Raw genomic sequence first — 23,336 nt, forward strand, 5'->3', positions numbered from 1 at the left:
GGTGCTGAACCAGCACTGGGATACTTCGCCTATGGCCAAAGACTGTCTTTCGGTGGGCTAGAGAAACGGCAGTGCCGAGGCGAAGGCGAGCGAGCACCCAGCGCCAAAGGAAAGGAAGACTTGGCGCGAAACCCAAGCGCTCTGAGTCTCAAGGGTTCCCATAGCCAGCGGAGACTCGGGCGCAGGGCCGCAGAAAAGTGGTCGGTGGGATAGCGATAGGCGGGGAGGGTGATAGCCCGAGCCCACATGAGGAGGGAACTCACAACCGTGCGGGTACCAAGCAGGCCGCGGTACTGGACCAGGGCGCACCCAGACCTCACCCACTCACACCCCCCATCCCCCTGGGCTATCTGGAAAGGGACGGGTGGGCTCGGGGCTCAGAGTGTCCACCAGGCTCCTTCCAACTCTTCCCGGACCAAGAGACCACGCAGAGGTTCAGAGACACAGAGACAAAGAGAGATGCCGTCTGGGGGTGGGGTGGGGAAGAAGCCAGGGGCCAAGGTGGAAACTGGGGGGGACATGACCAGGAGAAGACAGGAGAGCGCGCTCTAGGCAGTGTCAGGAGGAGAAAAAGTGAGCGTCCAGCGGAAGATGGGCGGACAAGGAGGTCGAGTTCCGAGCCAAAAGCCAAGAAAGAACAGTGAGGACTGGAGGAGACGGACCTACGGATCAGCCCGAGGGCAAGGAAGAAATCGGCATCCTCACTTCCAGCCTCGGTCCTCCCCGCGCGCCCCGCCCCTGAGCGCCAGGTAGCCCACCTTTGTCCCTGCGCGTAGCCAGGTGAGGCGGGGGGCGGGGCCGGAGGCGGGCCGAGGCCGAGCCTTACCTGTCCGGCCGGCAGGGCGGGGGCCGTGGGGCGTGGGACGGCGCGCCCGCAGGAGTCGAGCGCAGCCGAGGGCCGAGCGGCGGAGTAGAAACGAGGTGGAGAGAGAGGTGCGCGGACGGCAGGAGGCTGTGCCCAGGCTGCGCGGGGCGGGAGGGGATGAGGGCGGAGAGGGAGGGAGGGAAGGGGGCGGGAGCGCTGGGAGGGGGCGGGGAGGAGTGTCGGGAGACGGCTCTGCTACCCCCCGCCGAGGGGGCAGCCCAGGGGGCGGGGGGCGGGAGGCCCTGGCCGGCCCCGCGCGCTCTCGGCCTGCGCGCCCTCACCAGCTGCGCTCGGCGTTCCGATCCCGCTCCCCGGAGGCCTCGCCGCCGCCGCCGCGAGGGCGCGGGGCAGACAAAGGAGGCAGACAAAGGCAGGCGCAGCCGGGCGGCCGTGCGGGCACCGGGCGGGACCGGCTCACTCCTCCCGGTGCGTGAGAGCAGCCACGGCGCGACCTGGGGCGCTTGGGACGGGCGGGGCGCGGACAGCGGTGGCGCATCTGGAGCTGCCCCGCAGGGAGCGGGCAACAAAGGGCAGTGGCGAAGAGGCCCTTGTTGGACCCCAACAATGGACCCAGGCTGCGCGCTCAGCTGCAGCCGCGTCTGGCGGGGCAGGGGTTGGCTTGCCCCCAAAAGGATTATTCCGCCTTAGCTGTCAAATAGGACGGAAGAAATGCCCTGGGCTAGGGAGGCGGGACGATGCCCGGCGGGGCATTTATAGCCTCAGAAAGTTCGGAGAGTTGGGGGAGCCGGGGCGAGGGTCTCAGCGAGGTCGCTCTTCTCTGTGAGGGGCTAGAGAGGGTCTTCAAGGTGCCCCCGTCTCACCTGGGGCGCTTCCGGCTGCACGTGTGTGTGTGTGGGGGGCGCGCGCACCCCCCCCTCTTCGCATCGACAACTCCCCACCTAACACACACTTTATCTATCCTCCCTTGCGTTGTTCGCAGTTCAAAGCCTCCAGCCCCATCCCAGCCCGGCCCTGCTGTGACAGAGCCTGCCTCTGGAACCCGCTCATCCATCACCGCGCGGGGCGCCGTGTCCTGTCGACCCTAGGAGTCCCGGAATGCTGGATTATGAGTCCCGCGGCCCTCATAACTCATGGCAGGGTCAAAGAGTGATGGCGCCGGGCTCGTGGGAAGCAGAGGTCTTCTTGGCTGGCTCGTCTAAAGCTCCTCAGTTGGTTTCTATGTCGACCGTTTTCTCCTCCATAGTGGGGCAAACTCCAGCTCAGAGGTTAAAAGCAACTCCCTTAACTGAGGCTGCTTCTGGTACCACCCCCGCGTCATCTTGGGCAAGTCACCTAACCTCTCTTGAGTGCCGCTTTAGTCTTAACTCACAGGGCTCGGGATTAAATGCAATGCTAAGTGTAAGGCCATAACCTGGGAAGTCTCTGGTCCCTGGAAAATGCTTTGGGAACGCGAACTACAATTGTTACTCTATAATTCTTAGCCGGGTTGATGCTTACTTAGTGGAAAGATCCCGAGAGAATCCATCTGACGGATACCATAATAGGTGCTCAGTACAGCACACGGCGCACTTCTCACAGAGACAGATTAAAGGGAGGGAAACAAAATAAACATATGACCAAAGCAGTAGACATTGTTTCAGGTTGTGATAAAGGCTATGATAAGAAAGAAAGCAAGTGTGGAGGGGCAGGGGTGTTATTTTTCATAATGTTGACAGAAAAGATCTCCTTGATGAGGTGATGGGGGGGGGGAGAAATGAGGGAATGAGAAATGCTATTGAGGAGAAAAAATGATGCAGGCAGAGGGAAGAACCACTGAAAAGGCCCTGGGGCGGGAGGGTTTTGGTGAGGCTGTAAGCAAGTGAGTGAAGGATACTGGAGATTCGGTCAGGTAGGAAGACCCAATAGGATCATGGGAGCTGGACAAGACCGCAGTGAGGACCGGATTTCCTTTTAAAGAAATGGAGGCCATGAGAGCGGTTTGAGCAGAGTAGCAACATCATCTGACTTAGATTTTTTTTTTTAATTTTTTTATGTTTTTACTTTTACTTTTTTTTATTAAATAATTTTAACGAGCATTTACAGAGATTTTGGATTTCCATTCACTCATTGCTGCACTTCTCTCCCCGCCCAGCCCTCCCCCCCACCACCCCAGTTCACTCCTCTCTTTCAATAGTAAAAGAAACACAAGTCCATTCTGTTTTTTAAAGTTGAGATTGTTGTTGTATACCATAGAGTCAAAACTGACCCATTGCTGACCCTCCAGTGGGTTTTCAAAGGCAGTTAATCGCACAGGATGAGATTGCCCATCCTTCTTCTGAGGAGCAAATGATTGTGGAGTTTCTTCTTGAGATGATGTCAACGCTCTGAGATTAGATGGTGTTGACTGGTATAAAACTTTGTAAACATACTAAAAACCACTTCGACTGGGTGAACTTCATGATTTGTGAATTCATCTGTTATTTAAACACACACACACACATGAGTGGAAATTGAGCTGAATCAAGGGTTCTTATCCTGTGGTCCATGATGGCTACAGAGAGTCTGAAAATCCTTGGAATTGTATGGGACAGTGAGTGTCTTTGGGTATTTTTCTGAAGAGAGGTTCAGCATTGATAAGGTGATCTGTAGGATCTCTTTGATTAACGATGGATTAGTGAGACATGGAGTTAGCAGAACCCCCCAGAGAGAATGATTGGCAGTAGCCCCAGATTAGTAGCCAAAGGTCAGGGCTCCAGCGGTAGACCTGGGCTCTGTGGCAATTGGAGGCCTCACACCAGGAGGCCAGATGAGGGAGAAGTTGTCAATGGGCCAAAATCCTTAGTCTCCAGTCACCTCAGCACCTTGAGGATGCCTGTCATATCCTTTGTCACCTTGGGGGTGGCCTTCTGCCTTGAGAAATGGAAGTGGTGGGAGCCACAGTGAAGGAAGCTTTAAGGGGGATTGAAATGCGTGTAGCTGGCCCAGAGTCTCTGCTCTGTGGTCTTACTTAGATAATGGGTGTACATCATTTCCCTCCTTTGTTTTTAAAATTTATTTTTGTTGTGGTCATTAAGAACATACACAGCAAAGCACACACCAGTGCAGTCATTTCTACATGTCCAATGAGTGACACTAATTGCATTCTTTGAGTTATGCAACCATTCTCACCCTCCTTTTCTAAGTATATATAGATCTCGTCTGTGGCCATACTTCCCTGAACTTGCCCAATCTCATCTGAGTGCGTAGATCTTAACTGTGGTTGCTAGTGGCTGTGGCAATGGTGGGAAGAGGGTTGACAACATCTGACCCTGCTAAGCTTGAGGGGTGATACGATGAATTGGAATCAGCCAATGAGGTGGAGGTAGAAGTCAGGCATATCTTCATTCTTCAACCTTTTAACCAAACCCAACACCTCCTACAGGACTCTCTGCTGCGTTCAATAATCCATACAGAGCTCACTGACTATGCTTGCAGTTAAGTAGTCTAAGGAATAGGGTACATTTTGGGATCAAGTTCACCAGTCCTCAGTTCCAAATCAGGGTCAGGACGTCAATCAACACTCTCCTTTCTTCAGCGCACGACACTCAGCGCTTTCGGTCACGCAGGCCTCCCTGTGCTCCTTTGTCCAGTTACTTGTTACTGTGGGTTCTGCTGCTGGGCTCCTTCTGAGCTTGTTGCTGCCTTCAGTGTTAAATTTCTCTTCTTGTGTTCCAGCTCTTTTAGGAAAATCCTTGCCTCCTCTCTCTGCGTCATTTCTTCTTCTGCTTCATCTGGGTATTTCTCTTCCTGCTTTTTCCTGTGTGAAATGCCTTTGGGGCTGGCTACTTATGTTGTTTTGTGTCTTTGAGTTGGAAGACTCATGGCTGATCCTCCAGCAAGTTTTCAGAAGCTACAAACTGCACAGGAGGAGACGAATTGCCTTTCTCCCGTGGAGTAACTGGCAGAGATGGAGAAGATTGACTGTCTTTCTCCTATGGGGCAATCGGTAGATTTGAATCACCTGCTTGTAGGTTGGCAGTGCAAACTCCTTTCCCACTAGGCCACCAGAACTCTAATACCTTGTCAATTTCAAGGCCTGGCCCTCACAATCAGATAAGGCACAAATTGACCAATCCCTTCGTGGTAGGCCACAGACACTTCATCTGCCAAGATGAAAACTGCAGCTCACTTCTTTTGTGCAGCTGGTTTACTAATCTCTGCAAGGTATGCACCAGTCACAGGGAAGGCTCCATACCAGACCCACCCAGAAAATACCCAAACCAAGTTCTCCCAGTTTATCCAGGAGAGATCAACCAACCCTGACAAAAGTAACAAGCCCTCTGAGGTAGACAATGAGGGCAAAGGTTACTCCTCAGGGATTAGAGGGAAATTTCCTCAAGCTGTTTTTCCAAATAATCAAGGCAAAGGGCCACATTATTGTTATTGTTATGTGTCATCATGTCCCTTGCCACTCATAGCGACCCTGTGTACAACAGCCCTAAACTCTGCTCTATCCTGTGCCAACTGCACTGCCTCTGACACACCCATCCCGATTACCCCAGTCACTGAATCAATCCACCTCCTAGAGGGTCTTCCCCTCTTGTGCCATCTCTCCACCCTCCCAAGCATGATGTCCCTCTCCAAGGATCTGTCCCTCCTTACAACATGTCCAAAGTATGTCAGACGAAGCCCCAGAATCCTTGTCTCCCAGGAGCAGCCTGGTTTAGCCCTCTCCAGGATAAATCTGTTTGTTTTCTTGGCAGTCCATGGTACATTCAATAAGGAACTCATTTCACTGCAATTGTCAACAAATTGGCTCTGACTTTGGGCAGTCGTTCATGTTACTGAAAGAAATGTTGTCTGGTTCTGTGTCATACTGAAGGTTGGTGTGTTCGAGCCCATTATTGTGGCTTTTGTCCCCATCAATCTCACTGAGCGCTTCCCTGACTTCTAATTTTACGAAACAGGATGTCCTTCTGTAATGATTGATCTTTCCTGATCATATAACAAAATAAGTGTGAGGAAGTCTTCCCAACCTTGCTTCTAAGGAGCACTCTGGCTGTTTTCTTCTATCACTAATTTGTCTGTGGAGCTCTGGTGGCCTAGTGGCAAGAACCTGCGCTGCATTCCCAAAGGCACACAGTTCAAATCTACCAGTTGCTCTGTGGGAGAAGGATGGGCAATCTCTTCCCATGTGTTTAACTGCCTTGGAGGGTCAGCTATGGGTCAGTTCTGACTCATGGTACGTAACAACAATGTGTCTGTTACCCTCACATTCCACTTCAATAGTTGACATTCTTCACCAGCATCACAATTTGAAGCTTAGATTCTTCTCTTGTCTTCCTTTCTTATTGGTCAGCTTTCATATGCATATGAAGCAATTAAAAAGACCCTTGCTTGAGTCTGGCAGACCTTAGTTATAAATAGGACATCTTTGTTTTTTAAATAGCATTGACTTCTTGTTGTTGTGTACCTTTGAGGAGGAACTATAGCTGACCTTCAGCAGGTTTTGAGAGGCTGTAAATTGTACAGGAGATTGTCCATCCTTCTTGTTAGGCTAAAAATAAAAATGGAGGTTGAAGCTCAACTCAAAAATCCTATGTCAGGATATTTTCCAAAACCAGAACTCAGAAAATCCTATGTCAGGACAGTCCCTAGAACTAATTTCCCAAGACCAGAAACTTTATCCCCCAATGAACCACTACAATGACCCCATATAAAACCCTGAGCCCAATCCCCAGGGCTACTCCCCTTGATGAGTAGCCAGGCACACAATAAACTCTAAGAAATGTTTCTACGTCAGTGTGATTCTTGGCTTTGATACAAAACCTTTCACTTCTCTCAAGGTAGATTAGAACTGTGTGCCTTTGGGGTGGCAGCAGAACTCTTTACCACTAAGCCACCAGAGCTCTCTAGCATTGTCATGATGATTATTAATGGAGCATTTATGTGCCAGACATCCATCCTGCATTTTATACTTTTGTAAATATTGTCTCATTTGCCCTTCAGTCACTCTTATGCAACTGTTGTTCCCACTTTGCAGATGGGAATACTGAGGTTCAAGAGGACAAGGGTCTTACATCAGTTTAAGAGACAGTGCTTGGAATGATGTCTATGTGAAAAACAGATAGTGAAATGATGGAGGTGTGGAAAGTGCATTGCTGAACATTCCACAGTCCTAGCATTGCTTCCAGAGAAGTATTCTTCATGCATCACCACCTGCTGCCCAAGCTCTGAAATCAGAGGTCTTTGCCCCTTATCCATTTATAGTTCCTGAGTGGCTCAAAAGGTTTGCCCCAGGCTCTTTCCTCTGCTGCAGTCACATACTTCATTCTCTCATTTTCTTTGCCAAAAAATTCACCACATCACAGAGGCCTTTTCTGATCCTCTTATGAAAAGCACACCTTCCCTTTTGATAAGTGCCTTTGACTTGATTTTCAACTCATAGGGACCCCACGTGACAGTAGAACTGCCCCTTAGGGCTTCCTAGACTGTAATCTTTACAGAAGCAGATTGCCAGGTTTTTCCCTCTCAGAGTAGTGGGTGGTTTAGCATCTAAGCGTTTAACCACAGTCCCACCAGGTTCCTTCTGCTTAATGTGGTTTGTTTTCCTTTATAGCCCTTATCACCAGATGACTGGTATGAATTTGTTTACATGTTTATCTTCTATCTGCCTCATTTGAATTTGTGCACAAGAGAGAACAGAGATTTTTGTCCACTAGTCCTGCTGGCAAAGTGTGTAAGGTGTCAGGCTGCTAACTGAAAGACTGGCAGTTCGATTTCACTAGGTGCCGCGAGGGAGAAAGATGAGCAACCTTATTCTGTAAAGATTTACAGGAAACCAGAGGGAGGGTCATCAGGAGTCGGGCTCAACTGTAAGACAGTGCATTTGGTCAGGTTTTTAGTCACTACTATATCGGGGCCCCAGAACAATGTTGGTTATGACTGCACAAAGGTTAATGGTCTATCCCAAACCATTCCTTCCCTCCCTCCTTGTGGGAATGTGTCTAATATCCCTCCTGAAAGTGATGATGTATTTGCTTCAAGCTCTGGCGGTACAGTCTATTGTGTGTTGCATCTTTAACAAAGGCTTCACATCTCTGGCCATTTGAATCACCAGGATCTCTGAGGGAGAAAGATGGGTAGTTTCCTCCCAGCATGATTTCAGCCTCAGAAACCCTGTGGAGAGTCACTGTGAGCCGGAACTAACTTGACAGCAGTGAGTTTGTTTTGCTTTTTTCTTTGAATAGCCCTTTTCTTCCTTCTCTACTCATTTTGCTGTTTCTAATTGTTAGGGGACTTGAAAACCATTCAAACACTTTTTTTTTTCTTTTTTCATTTGAGTTGTGTCTAAAGACGGTCCCAGGGTGGCCTGAATGCACTTGGTTATTAACCAAAAAATTGGAGGTTCAAACTCACTCATTGGGGCATTGGAAGAAAGACTTGGTGATCCACTTCCGTAAAGATTATGGTTCAGTGGAGCTCCGTTCTGCTTTGTAACAGATGAGGTTTCCAGGAGTTAGAACTGCCTTGATGGCAAGGGGTCTGGCTTTGATTTGTTCCTCATGCAGACGAAATTATCATTCAAGTCAGCAATTGCTTGCTATAATTTTATTCCTCTGCTATCTAAAATAAAAAAAAAAATCATTTCTTCAACACGCAGTTATTGAGAACTTGAATTGGGCCGATATTGAGTGAGATGCTGGTCTTACAGGATGAATGAGTCTGGGTACCTGCTCAGAAGGTGTCCCAACAGGCCGGGCCCTGAGTATCAGAGTAACAGTGGGATTGTCACTAACGTATGTTAGCTGGCTCTGCAGGTCCTCTCTCTCTTGCTAGAAACTTCAGAAGGGTGTGGATGGATGGATGGATGGATGGATAGATAGATAGATAGATGATAGATAGATAGATAGATAGATAGATAGATAGATAGATAGATAGATAGACAGATGTCCTAGGATTAACTTGGCAGGTAGGACGGGGCTTTGAAAACATCTTGAGGGTGTGGACACGCAAGTTCATTGCCTGTGGATTTACTCAGTTCACTCCTCCATGTCTGTTCAACAACCCTCAGAAATCTGTCTCTTCCTGTCGCTGTTCACACCCTCTGCAGCTTGCCTTCTCAGTTCCCATTTAAATGTCTCTTGGGAGTGATTTTCCCTCCATCCCCATTGCAGACCCTCAGGGACCCACTCCAGTTGGCAAATAAGCTCTCACTCCTCCTAAACATCCATCCTTCCCTCCCAGATGCCTTCCCATATATTGTCGTTATGGTGAAAAATATGCAAATAACTTTGAAAAACAATCTCCCAGCAAGTGAGTATTCAAAAAATGTAATAAATTAACCCCATAATGTAATCTGGGTGCCAGGGCCATCCATCATGCTGATACGATTAAGATATGAATAACCAGATGCCACTGAATCTGATGGAAATGACAGATGAGTCCTCCCAGCGCTTGGTCCTGGACCCCTGCTGATTTGGCCCGCTGCCCCACCCCCAACTTCTATGCCCCCATGGATCCTCAAGGCCATCAGAGGTTTAGGGAACATCTGGTCTTGCTGCTTCATTTTCATAAATGAAGATACTTGGGCCTTTGGGGGGCAAGGGGTCAGATAATTTTGAATCTTTCTCATCTGTACCCCAGCCCCAGTTCCCCTGTCTGTTACTCCCCAGTGCTAAGCCCTAAATCCAGACATTTTTATGCATTTCTAGTCAATGGGGTGAGTTTCCTGGTATCAAAGAAAGGCTGGTAGAACCTCAATTTCCCCAGGGGGAAAATGGCACAGGTGAATGAGTCCTCTGAGGATTCTCTGGCTCTGTGTCAGGACATCTCTAGGACACCTCTGACTTCTCAGAGCAGAGGGCTGGGGAACTGCCATCCTCATCCTCCATCCTTAGAGAGGGGGACCTTCTCACACTCTGCTCTGGGGCCACTTCACAGAGTCCAATCCAAAGGAACCTTTTACAAGGAAATAACCCTTACAACCTTACAACCCCACAACCCCCTACCACTGACATCAGTGAAGAGCTATCTAAGTAGCCTCCAGAGGGGATCAAGTTATGGATAACAAATACTTAATCGTGTCTGTCATAAATCTATACCTAGACCAAGAAAGTATTGTCCTAACAGAACAAGGCAATGCTAGATGGTTTTAATCAGGAAAGATGTGTGTCATGGTTGTATTCTTTATTCTCCCTACCTATTCAGGCTGCCCTTCTGGGCCCCTCCTGAGAACATGCTCAAAAGATGTGAATTGAAATGTCAGTATCCTTATCTCAATGGAGCACTGCTCTGCGGTTGCACTTCCTCCAAGATAGACTTGCTTTTTCTTTGGACAATTTGCTGGATAGTCAGTACTCTTCAACACCAGGACTCATAGGCATCAATTCTTCTTCTGTCATCCTTAGTCATTGTCCAACTTCCTGATGCATTACAAGTAATTTAAAAGATCGTGACCTGGGTCAGGGGCACCCTAGCCTTTAAACTGACACCCTTGCTCTTTAGCACTTTGGAGAAGCCCTTGACAGCAGATTTCTATAATGCAACTTGTCTTGATTTCTTGACTGCTGTTAATCATGAGTATGGATTATGAATCCTAGTACAATGAAATCATTGACAACTTCAATCTTTTCTCCATCTATCATGATTTTGCCTATTGGTCTAGTGGTGAGGACTTTATTTTTCCTTATTTGAATGAGAAAAAAAAAATAAAAGCTTTCTTTCACTTGGAGGCAGTGTCTGGCTCAGAACTTCTGGAACTGCTTCTTGGTGCTGGTGGCCTAGGTGACACTGAGCACATTCAATGACCAGCACTCTTCAACAGTGACAATGTTGTAGATTTGGATGTCTCTGAAGCAGGGGAACAGGGCATGGACATGTTCTTGTGAAGCTTCTTGAAGCAATTGTACTTGCGGATGTAGTAGAGGTAGTCTTGGCAGATGACAATGGTCCTCTGCGTCTTCATCTAGGTCACTACCTCAGACAGGATTCGCCCCTGGATGGAGACATTACCAGTGGAAGGGCATCTGTTGTCGGTGCAGTTGCCCTCAATGGAGTCTTGAAGCTCAGACCGATGTTCTTGTAATAACGTGGGCGCTTCTCCTTGCTGGTTTCTCCCAGCAGCACCATTTTTTTTGTTCTGGAAGATAGTCGCTGCTTCTGGTAGGCATGGTTGGTCTGGATGTCTGCCATCTTCCCAGCTGCTTTGAAAAAGACTTATTTTCTTGATGTTGAAATGAAAGCTGTGGAACAAGTCTTTGACCTTCTGCAACAAGTGTTTCAAGTCCTTTTCACTTTCATCAAGCATGATTGTGTCATCTGAAAAAAAAAATAAAAGGATGAGACATCATCTCACCCCAATAACAATAGCAAAGTTCAATCGAGCAGCAAACAACAAATGCTGGTGAGGTTGTGGAAAAACGTGAACCCTTATTCACTGTTGGTGGGAGTGTAAAATGGTGCAACCACTGTGGAAGGCAGTATGGCACTTTCTCAAAAAGTTGGAAATATACCATTTGACCCAGCTATTCCACTACTAGGAATATACCTCAAGGAAACCAGAGCTGCCACTCAAAAGACATATACACACCCATGTTTATTGTTGTGTTATTCATAATAGCAAAGAGATGGAAACAACCCCAAATGCCCATCAACAAATAAATGGATAGAAAAACTGTGGTACATTCACACAATGGAATACTATGCAGCACTGAAAACATGAAGCTCATAAAATATTACACAACATGAGTACACTGGAGGACATTATGTTGAGTGAAATATCTCAGCCACAAAAGGACAAATACGGCATAACACCACTGTTATAAAACAGGACTGATATGGGGGTTGGTGGGAACTAAGAAAAGAGGGGATAAATAATGGACACTACATTGGAACAGTTGAAGTAAAGAACTGTGTGTTTAAAAGGAATATATGATCAGGCACTTTTAAAAAATTTATTATTAATTTCAATGAAAATTTACAGAGACTTTGAATTTCCATTCATTCATTGTTGCACTTTTCTCCCCTCCCAACCCTCCCCCCTAGTACACTACCCTCTTGGAAAAGTAAAAGAAAAATTCTTTCATTGTTTTACAATGCCCCCTGTCCACTCCACTATGCAGCCTCTGCTCTGGACTCCCATCATGACAAAAATACCTAATCACATATTGCTTTCAAACAGTTTTCTCCCTCATCTGTTTCAATGCAGTTACATTATTTAACCCATCTTTTTCAGTCTCCCCCCAACTCCGATGTTAGTCCTGTTTTACAACAGAGACACCATGCAGTATTTGTCTTTTTTGTGACTAAGATACTTCACTCAGCATATTATCCTCCAGGGTCACCCATTTTGAGTAATATTGCATGAGTCCTTGTTTTTCAATGCAGCATAGTATTCCATTGTGTGAATATACCACAGCTTCTCTATCCATTCACTTGTTGATGGGCACTTAGGTTGTTTCCAACTCCTTGCTATTGTGAACAAAGTCGCGATAAATGATTAGGCAATATTTATATGACAGCAGTCCAGAATAAGAAGTACATAGCAAAGTGCCCTGGGGGAGGAATGGGGGAGTGGCCTGGGAAGGGGTAGAGGGGAGTGGACTAGGGAGGGGTGGAGAAGGGAAGAAATTATACAACAATGAGTGAATGGGTTGTTTGGGGTTTGGGATTTTTTTTTTTTAATTTTATTATTTTTGTGCATGTACTAGAGAAGAGTATTGAGAGTACCATGGACTGCTAGGAAAACAAACAGATTCGTCCTGGAAAGGGTTAAACCGGGTGGCTCATTGGAGGCAAGGATTCTGAGGCTCCATCTAACATACTTTGGACATGTTGTGAGGACAGACCGGGCCTTGGAGAAGGACATCATGCTTGGGAGGGTGGAGGGCCAGCACAGGAGGGGAAGGCCTCTATGAGGTGGATTGATTCAGTGACTGGGATAACCGGGATAGGAGTGTCAGAGACACTGCAATTGGCAGAGGACTGAGCAGAGTTTAGGGCTGTTGTACATAGGGTCGCTATGAGTCGCAAGCGACTCAACGGCACATAACAACAACAACAACCATCAAATCGGATCTGACTGGTACAGGAGATTGTCCCTCCTTCTCCAGCAGAGCATATGGTGGATTTGAATCGCACACCTCTGGGATTGAAATGTAGCTTCTTGCCACTAGGCCACTAGAGCTCCTGTTTGAGTTTTTTAAAATAAACTGGGGAAGGGCAGGGAAGAAAGTGTGCAACAATGAATGAAAAATCCAACTTTTCTGTAAACCTCCATTAAAATCACAAGAAAAAAATTAAATTAAAAAATATATAAAAGGAGCAACTGGCAAAGAGAAGTTGTCTACCAACTCAACGAAAAGGAACTGTCCCCATCAACAACATGCACAGTGTAAAATGGATCCCTAGAAGACATGGCTCCATAACTGCTATACCTACTTTTACTAATTGCTGGATCTGATATTCATTGCAAATGACCACATAGACTTTACAAAATATCTTTTCACTCATAGTTGTGGGGGTTTTTAGGGAAACAGTTTGTGGAGGAGGGTGTGAAGCAGGCAGAGTGTATCAAACATTGGAAGTCAAGGTTCAGTCTAGCAACACAAATGCAAGAAGCCTCTGCAGAACAATAAGCTTTGTTGTTGATTGCCTTCAAGTCAAACATGACTCATAAGGGACCCTATGAACAAAAGGCCTGAAGCCCCTCTACAGCTATCAAGTCAACATTTATCAAAGTTCATAGGGTTTCCAGGGGCATGTTATTTAGGAAGTGGATGCCAGTCCTGCTTCCAAACCTGTCATAGTCCCTCAATTAATCCAGGTAGCTTCTCAAGAAAGATTGTGTTACAGAAGCCTCTGGCCCCTGAGGAGGTGTTGCTTTCTCTGCTTCTTGATGTTGAGGTTCCTGCCTGGAGGACTCTTGCTCCCTTTCACTCACTGCCTCACAGCTGTTGATTAGGTTGAAAATGCTGATCAACCCCAAACCAGGTGTCTGCAGTTGAGGCAGCTTGCTGGAGAGGGGCTGGGGAGTGCTGAGGCAACGGATAGAAAAGCCATTCTCAAAAGTCCTGACATGTGCCTGTTAACTATGGATGTCAAGTGTGTGTCCTAGTAAAATGAAGCCATTGACAACTTCACTTTTTTCTCCATCTATCACAATGTTGCCTATTGAACCAGTGGTGAGGACTTTTGTTTTCTTGATGTTGGGATGTAATCCCCACTGAAGTCTTTGATCTTCGGTAGCAAGTGTTTCAAGTTATCTTCATTGTCAGCAAACAAGGTTGTGTCATCTGCAACCTTCAGTCTTTGAAGCATATTGTCAGAAGGTGCCAGTCAGTTAGAAAAGTACATCAGGTAGGGAAAGGTGGGAGGTCAGAGAAAGAGAGGAAGATTCCCAGTGAGATGGATTGACAGTGACTTTAACAATGGGATTGGCATATTAAAGATCGCGAAGATGGTACATGGCAGGGCAAAGTTCAGATTTCTTGATCACAGTGGCAGCTAATGGCAACAATGTTCAATCCATAAAATCCTTCAAGAAGCTGGACTATGTGAAGAAGAATGTGGCAGGATTGGGGGAGGACGCCTCAAGAGCCTGCCCTATGTAGATGACACAATCTCTTTAGCAGAATCTGGAGACTTGAACAAAGACTACAGCTTCCAATATAGATCACATCGCAACATCAAGAAAACAAAAATCGTGACCGCCAGAACAATAGGCACCACCATAAGAGATGGGGGGAAAGACAGGTTGCCAACAACTTCATTTTACTTGGATCCACAGTCAACACCCATGGTAGCAGGAGTCAAATCAAAAGAAATGTTGCATTGGGAAAAAATGTGCTATCAAGGACAAAATGCAAGAATATCAGTTTAAACATGAAGGTGCACCTGCTCCAAGCCATACGTTTTCAGTTACTTCTAATGCACCTGTGAAAGTTGAACAATGAATAAGGAAGACTAAAGAAAAAGTTACTGTCTTGGAATTGTGGTGTTGGTGAAGAACATTGAATAGATCATGGAGTGCCAAGAGTTAATAAGTCTATTTGAAGGAAGCGCAACCAGGTACTCTGTAGAGGCAAGGATAGTGACATTTCATCTCACATGCTTGGAGCATGTTGTCAGAAGGAACCAATCTTGGAAAAAGGCATTCTTTTGGGGAATGTAGAGGGACAGTGAAAGAAAGGAGACCTTTAGTAAGATAGACTGATCTAGTGACTGTAACAGTGGGCTCGAGCATGGCAGAGATTGTGAGGATGGCTCAAGGTAGGACAAAGTTCCAATCTGTTGTTCATAGGGTCAATATGAATCATAGTCTACTTGATGAAACCTATTAACGACAAGCAACCAGAGAGGAAAAAGGACTCACTTTACCCAAGTGGCCAGAGCATCAGCAATGCTTACATCTCAAGGAGCCAAGAAATACAGTCGACAAGCCAGTGAGCTGTTTGACTAGCTCCATGTGGAGATCCTTTCTTACAAAACATGGCAAGGTTTCAAGTCTCTATTTTTTTTTTAATGTTCCAAGTCTTGAGCAGAGTCTCTGTGCCCCAAATGTGCTGTCAGGTGCCTTAATTGCTGAAGCAAACCATCCTTCCTTTTGGGTGAAGCACTACAATTTTATGAAATGCAATCACTCCCTGGGAAGTGTCCTAGGGACACCCACATTTTCTTGGGCATCAAGAGAGAGCCCTTTGAGGGGAGCTTTGGTAGCCTAGTGGCAAGCAGCTGTGTTTCAATCCCAAAGGCACATGGTTCAAATCCAACAGATGCTCTGGGGGAGAAAGAGGGGCAATTTCCTCCTGTGTCAGTCAGATCCATCTCGACGGTACACGACAAGAAAAGAAAAAAAGAAGAGCCCTTTAGGTAACTTGTTTAAGGGCCAGTGCTGGTCTGTGCACCTGGACACAGATCCCATAGCTCAGGGGCCTCAGGGATTCTGACGTGGATTTCCAATGACTACAGCTTGAGAAGTATTTTGCCAATATTCCTGGTTGAATGGATCAGGCCACCTCTTTTGTTCCCTGCTTCCCATCACAACTTTGTCATTGTAGGCTTGAAGCTTCAATATGTATGTTTACAAGCATAGGTTTCCAATACAGCACTATGAATGGTACACAGTGCTGGCTAGCTACTCCTCTAACCTTAGTTTCCTCATCTGTCAAACAAGGGAACCCCAGGTTGAGGCCCTGCAGTCAGAATTGGAGTCTGATTTCCACCTCTGTGATTCTTGGTGAATTCAGGACCATCTCTGGGCCTGTTTTATCATCCATAAAGTGGAGATGTAAGATGGTACTTAGTTCCTAGGTTAATGATGAATTTGAAAAATCAGTGTTGATATATAATAAGCACTCAATCCATGTTGTTGTTGTTATGTGCCCTTGAGTTGACTATGACTCATAGTGATCCTATGTGCACAATAGCTCTGAACCCCACTCTATCCTGAGCCAATCTCACTATCTCTGATACACCTACCCTCATTACTCAGTTACTGTCCCAATACATCTCATCCAGAATCTTCCTCTCCTGTGCTGTCATCCCTCCACCCTTCCAAGCATATGTCCTTCTCCAAGGCCTGGTCCCTCCTAGCAATATGCCCAAAGTATGTGAGACGAAGCCTCAAAATCCTTGCCTCCAAGAAATAGCTTGACTTCACCCTCTTCAGGACAGATTTGTTAGGTCTCTTGCAGTCCATGGTATCGTCAACACTCTTCTCCAGCACAACTCAAAGGCATCAAATCTTCTGTCCTCTTTGGTCATTGCCCAGCTCTCTGATGCTTAATAGGTAATTGCGAAGACCATGGCCTGGATTAGGCACACCTTAGCCTGGTATCGTTGCTCTTTAGCATTCTGGAGATTATTTTAATATAATCATTATCACCAAGGGGTCTCTCAGCTCTGGAGACTCAGGAACAATAAAGCAGCGTGCCATAGGATGTCTTCTACACACAACCCCCGAACTGTGTGACTCAGGAAGGTAACTTTATCTCTTTGAACCTTGTTTGGTTCATTTGTAAAAAGAGATGATCATGGTTACTACCTCAAGGAGTTGTTTTGAGGATTCGGTGAGCTAATTAATACTCGGGCACATTTAGCCCGTTAGTTGGCACATGACTAAAGTTCTAAAAAGTCAGGTATTGATCGCTACGATGCATGGAGTTAGTTGGAGGCTGTGTCCTCTTGTGCGGTAAACCCAAATTGCATTTAGGCTCAGGGATCAAGGTTATTTTCGCCTAGAGCCAAAAATTCGCTGCTGGTGGCAGCTGGTGTCGCTGCCTTCAGTCCCCAGCTTGACCTGCCCCTCATTGGCATTCTCTTCTTGTCCCCTCCCAGCGTCACTAAAATGAAAGAAATGCCATAAAGAGGAAAGACTTGGAGATCCGTGAAGATCAGCTTTATCTTTTCTGCATCCATCCGAGGTGAAAGCAAAGTGCTTTGGCACAGCTTCAGCCACTCGGGGGACCCGACAGCGCCTCCCTGAAGCCCCGCCCCCGAGGCCCGGATCTACCTTATGTGAGGCCCGGGTGGGACTGGGCGTGTGGCGGGCGTGGCGTGTGGAGGGCATGGCTTGTGGCGGGCGCTAGGACCCGTTGGAGCTCCGCGGACGTCAGCGCGAGGCGCCGAGACCGCGGGTTAAGCCAGGAGCGCGATTGTGGCGGCCGGCGGCTTCCCGCGGCGGAACCGGAGAGGCGGGCAGTACCGGGGAAGGGAGAGAGGCGGGGTTCCCCTGGTCCGGCGGGCCGGGGGCGGAGGCTCTGTCTACTTTCGTTTTTCCAGCGTCCGGCTCAGCACTTCAGCGGCGTCCCTTTGCCTGCAGCCCGGTGTCCTGCTGCAGAGTGTGGTGGGTCTTTCTTCCCCCACCTCCGGACTGTGCGGCGAGGAGACGCGGGCGGCCAGAGGCTGGTCACGGCTCCAAGCTGCGACGTCAGCGTGGAAGTGGGGAGCTCTGTCTGCTGCTCTGATTCCGCGTGAAGGGGACCGTCTTGCCCAAAGCCCCCTCCCCGGACAGAGGGGAGCGGACGAAGTGAAGGCGGGCTCTGCCGCCGCAGGGCCTCGGAAAGGTCCCTGCCGCACTGCCAGGTGGCGGGAAGGATGACCACGCTCACGCGGCAGGACCTCAACTTTGGCCAAGGTAGGGAAGCGAGCTCAGCGGCTTGGAGGGGGTGGCAGTGGGCCTCGGGCGCCGGGCGCCCCTGAGCCGTCGGATTCTGCCCCATCTGCAGTGGTGGCCGACGTGCTCTGTGAGTTCTTGGAGGTGGCAGTGCACTTGATCCTCTATGTGCGCGAGGTCTACCCGGTCGGCATCTTCCAGAAGCGCAAGAAGTACAACGTGCCGGTCCAGGTGAGCCCAGCGGTGGGCTGGGACACCGGGGAGTCCCCAGTCCTCTCCGTGTGCACTGGGGTTGCCCTAGAATCGCAGTCTTCCACCTTGAGGTCCAGCCCCTTCCTTCGCCAGAGGTTGCCCAGTCTTCCATTTTCCCCAGTGATGCGGAAAACCCAGAACCTGGTCAGAAATGAGCTGCCCCCACCCCTTACCCCTCCCTTGGACTTGCCCAGGGGGCATGGCTGTATTTTAAAACTGCCTCAGAAGGTGGAGAAATCTTGTTTTTGGCAGGGGATTTCCAAAACCTCAGGCCCTCACCCTGCCTTGTAATAGGTTATTATAGGTTAAAAAGTAGTTAACTATTCTTCTATCATCAGCCCCTGAAGGTGCCTTCCACTCAGAAAGCACTGTAGAAGTACTAGAATAAATGCCAGAACATTGGATGGGGGGAGGACCTTGCAGAATCCATAAGGGGAAAGGATTCAGTATATACTGAGATAAGTACTAGATAGTTTCTCACTTAATCCTCCCCTTTTTTTTTTTTGAGATCTTTCCAGATGAAGTAATTGAGGTTTAGAGATTGAATAATTTCCCTGAGGCACACAGCTACTAAATTTCATATTCTTAATTTTGGAAATTTGATTAGATTTCTGGGTTCTTTCTCTGGAAACATGCCCATGTGCACCAATACACAGAATTTTTGTATTCCATTTTTTGGGACTTCTCATGACTGTCAGTGGGGTCAGGTGAGGATGGCTCAGGATAGGACAAGGTTCAGGGTCATAAGATTGCATAGGGTTGCTGGGAGTTGGAGGCAACTTGATGGCACATAACAACATATTCTGGAGGCCCCATAGTTAGAACAACTCATGGCAACCCAGTGCACAGAACAAGATGCTGCCAGGTCTTCCTGAGCTATCTTCATGATTCGATGCTGTTAACACTTGTAGGGTTTTAAGTGGTTGAATTTTGAAAATAGATTGCTAGACCATTTCTAGACTTTAGTCTGGAAGTTCTGCTGAAACCTTATCAGCGTCATGGGAGCGAGCAGATGGCTGGCTGGTGGCTTTGTCTGGGGCTCGTGGTCTCCTGGCATAGTTGAGAATTCTACTACTGAGCTACCACTGTTCTCGGACCCCATATTCTGTCTCTCATCGCCACTGAATCTGTACTGACTCATAGTTAACCCTCTAGGGAGTTTTCAGAGGCTGTAAATCGGCAAAAAGGAGACTGTCCATCTTTCTTTCTGGGAGCAGCTGGTGGATTTAAGCCACCTGTTTTGGATTGGCAGTGCAGCTCCTTACTCACTAGATCATCTGCACTTCCTGTGGACCCCACTTTAAGAACTACTAATGGGGACCTGTGGTGTTTTATTAACACCCTTGGTACCAGCAGTCAGGAAATGAGACATATCGCACTGAGAAAATCTGCAGTTAGGGACCTCCTCAAAGTATTGAGGAATAGTAATGTCAGTTTGAGGACTAAGGTGCATCTGATTCAGGCCATAGTCTTTCTAGTCACTTGCTATGCATCTGAGAGGTGGACAGTGAATAAGGATGACAGGAAAAGAATTGATGCCTTTGAGCTGTGGTGTTGGAGAAGAGCACTGAACATCCATCCCATGGATGGCCAAGGGAACAGGTATGTCTTGGAGAGGGTGAAGCCAGAGTGCTCTTTGGAAGCAAGATGATGAGGCTTCACCTCACATACTTTGGGCATGTTGCTAGAAGGGGCTATTTCTTGGAGAAAGATATGATGCTGGGAAGGGTGGACAGTCAGTGAAGAAGACCCTCGACCAGGTGGATTGACACAGTGATTGCTTCTTGTATGTCAGGAAGTGTGAGGATGGCGCAGGATAAAACAGGGTTCAGATCTTTTGCTCATAGGGTCACTATGAGTTTGACTTGACAGCATCTAACAAAAACAGTGGAGAGCTCTGGTGGTAAGAAGCTGCACTGCAATCCTAAAGGCACATGGTTTGAATCCGCCATCTTTCTACTGGAGAATGATGGATAGTCCCCTACTGTGCGATTTACTGCCTCTGACAACATGCTGGAGGGTCAGCTTTAGGTTAGATCCGACTTGACAGCACACAACAATACTGTATTAAATGTTAGTTCTGAGATTGGGCCCCTTATTTTGCAGCTTCTCTTCCTCAGGGATGAATTCCGTTTTTAGCCACCTTAGGGGAAGCTGGGCATTTCAGGGTAGGGAGCCCTTAGGGAGTGGGGCGGTTTCCCATCCATGCTGTGGGCCTCAGCAGACCCCGCTGTACGTTGTGCACAGATGTCCTGTCACCCGGAGCTGAACCAGTACATCCAAGACACACTGCACTGCGTCAAGCCACTCTTGGAGAAGGTGAGGGCACCATACCCCTCTAGCCCGTCAGCACCAATCTGCTCCGCATACCCACAGGCTGACTCCAAGCTGGGGTGATACCAGGCCACTCACTCAAGGACAGGCCTTTGGGCATGTAGACTACATCCAGGATGATGGATGTGAGCCCAAGATCTTGAGACATGGCTCTCAAGGCAGTAACTATCCAGTAGAATCTGGTGTGCGTTCTTCTCATCTTTATCTTTCTTCTTAACTTCCTCAAGTTTTGGCTGAATTTAGACTCCTTTCTCTTGTCCTGGTCCCTGAGACTTTTTAAGACCCCCACAAGACTTGGATACCCTCTTAGTCCGTATCACTGAGAGCTGAGGTGCCACCTTGAACTTCTCAAACTTACCTTCTGAGCCATCAGCATCCCTCAGCCTAGAGGCCGGAGGGGCCTGAGAGTGTGCTGGTCTCATCTTCCCTTAGGATGGGTGGAGCCAGGGTAGAGTGCAGGCGCTGGAGTGAATGATTCCTATTCTTGCAGAACGACGTGGAGAAAGTGGTGGTGGTGATTTTGGACAAAGAGCACCGCCCAGTGGAGAAATTTGTCTTTGAAATCACCCAGCCTCCCTTGCTGTCCATCAGGTAGGCTACCTCTCTGTCTCCTGCCTCTGCTAGTTAGTGTGAAGTCCCTAGGAGTACCCACCTCCCCAGGCCCCCGGTACCTGCAGGGAAGTTCCTGACTCCCTTGAAGACTGGGGAGAAGACATGGCAAGATGTGCCTACCTAATGAGGCTTTAGCCTGAAAGAGACAGACACCCCTTTTGACTGCATCAGGCTGCTCCTGGTGGGAGGGCACCAGGGCCCTCGGGTCTGATGGCCTCTGTGAACAGTACATGAGCGTGATATAGACCTTCCTTGTTCACACCTTGGAAAATCACAGAACTGGTCTCATTGAATAGATGGAAAAACCAAGGTCCAGAGATGACATGAGCTGTCCAGGGTCACCCAAGTCAGTGGCAGAGCCAGGATACAGATCCATAAAGACAACTAAGGGTTGACTTTGGGCAGGTTGGGGTGAGATCAGGGCCCTGAGATAGGGTACCACCTTGCCCTCTCTTGATGTGTGACCTTGTGTCAGCCCTTTCCCTTCCTAGCTGGTGGTGTCAGGGTGAAGAGGTTGCTATTTTATCTTGGTTCTCGGGCTTGGGTCCACCTCTTCACCCCCCTTCTTGCCACTGAATTGACTGGGCCTCCTGGCAATCAGTGTGTGTCAGACTAGACCCATACTTTGTGGGGTTTTCAGTGGCTGATATTTCAGAAGTAAATTGTCAGGCCTTTCTTCCAAGGAACCTCAGTGGACTTGAACCTTCACCCTTTCAGTTAGCCATTAAGCCCATTAACTGGTTTGTATAACCCCGAGATTGTGTTAAAACCCCCAAGTAATTCTCGCCTAGATTCCAACTACATTTTTCTGAAGTAGGCCTGGGCACTGGTTTTCTATTTCCCAGGTGATTCTTACTGCAGACTCTTTAAGTAGCCAGGCCCTTAGAAGCCAACATGTGAACCATTAAAGGAACTCTGGCCCCAGACTTACTTGCAGGGTTACTTGCTTCGGGTCAGTGGGAGGAGCCGAGCTGGTCAGCAGGGCTTCAGTAAGACCTTCTTCTCTTTCCTAGCTCAGACTCCCTGCTGTCTCATGTGGAGCAGCTGCTCAGAGCTTTTATCCTGAAGATTAGTGTGTGTGATGCTGTCCTGGACCACAACCCACCAGGTGTGCCTGCCCCCTTACCCATCTTCTCCTTCACTAGTTCCCTGGGATTGGCCTGAATTCCCAACTTCCTGGGTAGGTGCACTGAGCCTTATTTCCCTTCCTGTCCTCAGAACCCCTCTGAAAGCCCACTTCCTCCAGGAAGCTTCCCTGATTAACTTCACCTAGTTTGGAACCCCTCTGTGTATTTACATAGCATTTAGTCTGCACTGTGTCCTGTGGGCCTGGACCCCAAGTCTGGACCAACTGGGGAGGTAGAAAGGTGCTATGCCCAGTGTCTGGCATGGGGCAGCTTGGCCTTGACTGACTTTTTACCCCTCTAGGCTGTACCTTCACAGTCCTGGTACATACAAGAGAAGCAGCCACTCGCAACATGGAGAAGATCCAGGTCATCAAGGTGAGATGAGACTGGTAGGTGGGGTGCAGCTAGAGCCTCTGAAAACCTAACGTCACCGTCCTGGCTGGCAGGGGTATTATGATTATGACTGGCTCTCTGTGTTAACTATGTGGCCACATGCTCGTCACCACCCCCTCTCTGAGCTGAGAGGGGTATGCTGCCTGCTGGGGACCTTCCTACCTGCATCCTCCTGAAGCAGGGCTTCTCAAGGAGGGGGACCATGCCCACCAGTGTCAGAACTGGTCCTCAAGGCTTAGTAAGTCACCAAGTGGCAGGCGGACCTTCCAGCTGGCGCAGCCACTCTGCATCGCCAGCAGCTCCCTCGTGATTTGGTTGCTCCCCAGGGCCTCTCACCTCAGTCCTCCTCCCTAGGATTTCCCATGGATCCTGGCAGATGAACAGGACGTCCACATGCACGACCCTCGGCTGATACCCCTGAAAACCATGACCTCGGACATTCTAAAGGTGCATTTCGGGAGGCTGGCTTGGGGGCCTGAGTCATTTATACTTGAGTGCTTGGGAGGTGTGGCCTGTGGATCAAAGCTTGGGGGAAGAGGACTCTTTGGCTGTGGTTCTTGCCACCCTGTCGTTGGCTGACACCTGTCTGCCAGGGGCTTGGGGTCCTCCCAAATAGGCACCCTAGCTGTCACTCTAACCACAGCGGTTTCCTTCTCTCCATCAGATGCAGCTCTATGTGGAAGAGCGAGCTCATAAAAGCAGCTGAGGGTACGCCTGC

General features: G+C 48.3%; 1 protein-coding gene and 1 pseudogene across 1 annotated transcript; one reads left to right on the forward strand and one right to left on the reverse strand.

The window, feature by feature from the left end:
• Nucleotides 1-1,069: 1,069 nt before the first annotated feature.
• On the forward strand, nucleotides 1,070-23,336 carry MAD2L2 (MAD2 mitotic arrest deficient-like 2 (yeast)). Its single transcript, XM_006885752.1, has 9 exons — nucleotides 1,070-1,291; nucleotides 17,870-17,921; nucleotides 18,013-18,131; nucleotides 20,400-20,471; nucleotides 20,977-21,077; nucleotides 22,112-22,206; nucleotides 22,527-22,600; nucleotides 22,973-23,065; nucleotides 23,283-23,336. The coding sequence occupies exons 2-9, from the start codon at nucleotides 17,882-17,884 to the stop codon at nucleotides 23,322-23,324; spliced, it is 636 nt and encodes a 211-aa protein (XP_006885814.1). The 5' UTR covers nucleotides 1,070-1,291; nucleotides 17,870-17,881; the 3' UTR covers nucleotides 23,325-23,336.
• Nucleotides 10,567-10,978, reverse strand: LOC102857515 (annotated as a pseudogene).

The sequence above is a fragment of the Elephantulus edwardii genome, unplaced genomic scaffold (genome assembly GCF_000299155.1).
Source record: "Elephantulus edwardii isolate Elephantulus edwardi_28Jun2011 unplaced genomic scaffold, EleEdw1.0 scaffold00045, whole genome shotgun sequence".
In the NCBI taxonomy this organism is placed as follows: domain Eukaryota; kingdom Metazoa; phylum Chordata; class Mammalia; order Macroscelidea; family Macroscelididae; genus Elephantulus; species Elephantulus edwardii.

Bases quoted from the DNA above. Each gene is read 5' to 3' on its own strand.
- MAD2L2 (XM_006885752.1), top strand. From the start codon at position 17,882: ATGACCACGCTCACGCGGCAGGACCTCAACTTTGGCCAAG. The intron at 20,472-20,976 runs GTGAGGGCACCA...CTATTCTTGCAG, and splicing joins TCAAGCCACTCTTGGAGAAG to AACGACGTGGAGAAAGTGGT. The intron at 23,066-23,282 runs GTGCATTTCGGG...TCTCTCCATCAG, and splicing joins TGACCTCGGACATTCTAAAG to ATGCAGCTCTATGTGGAAGA.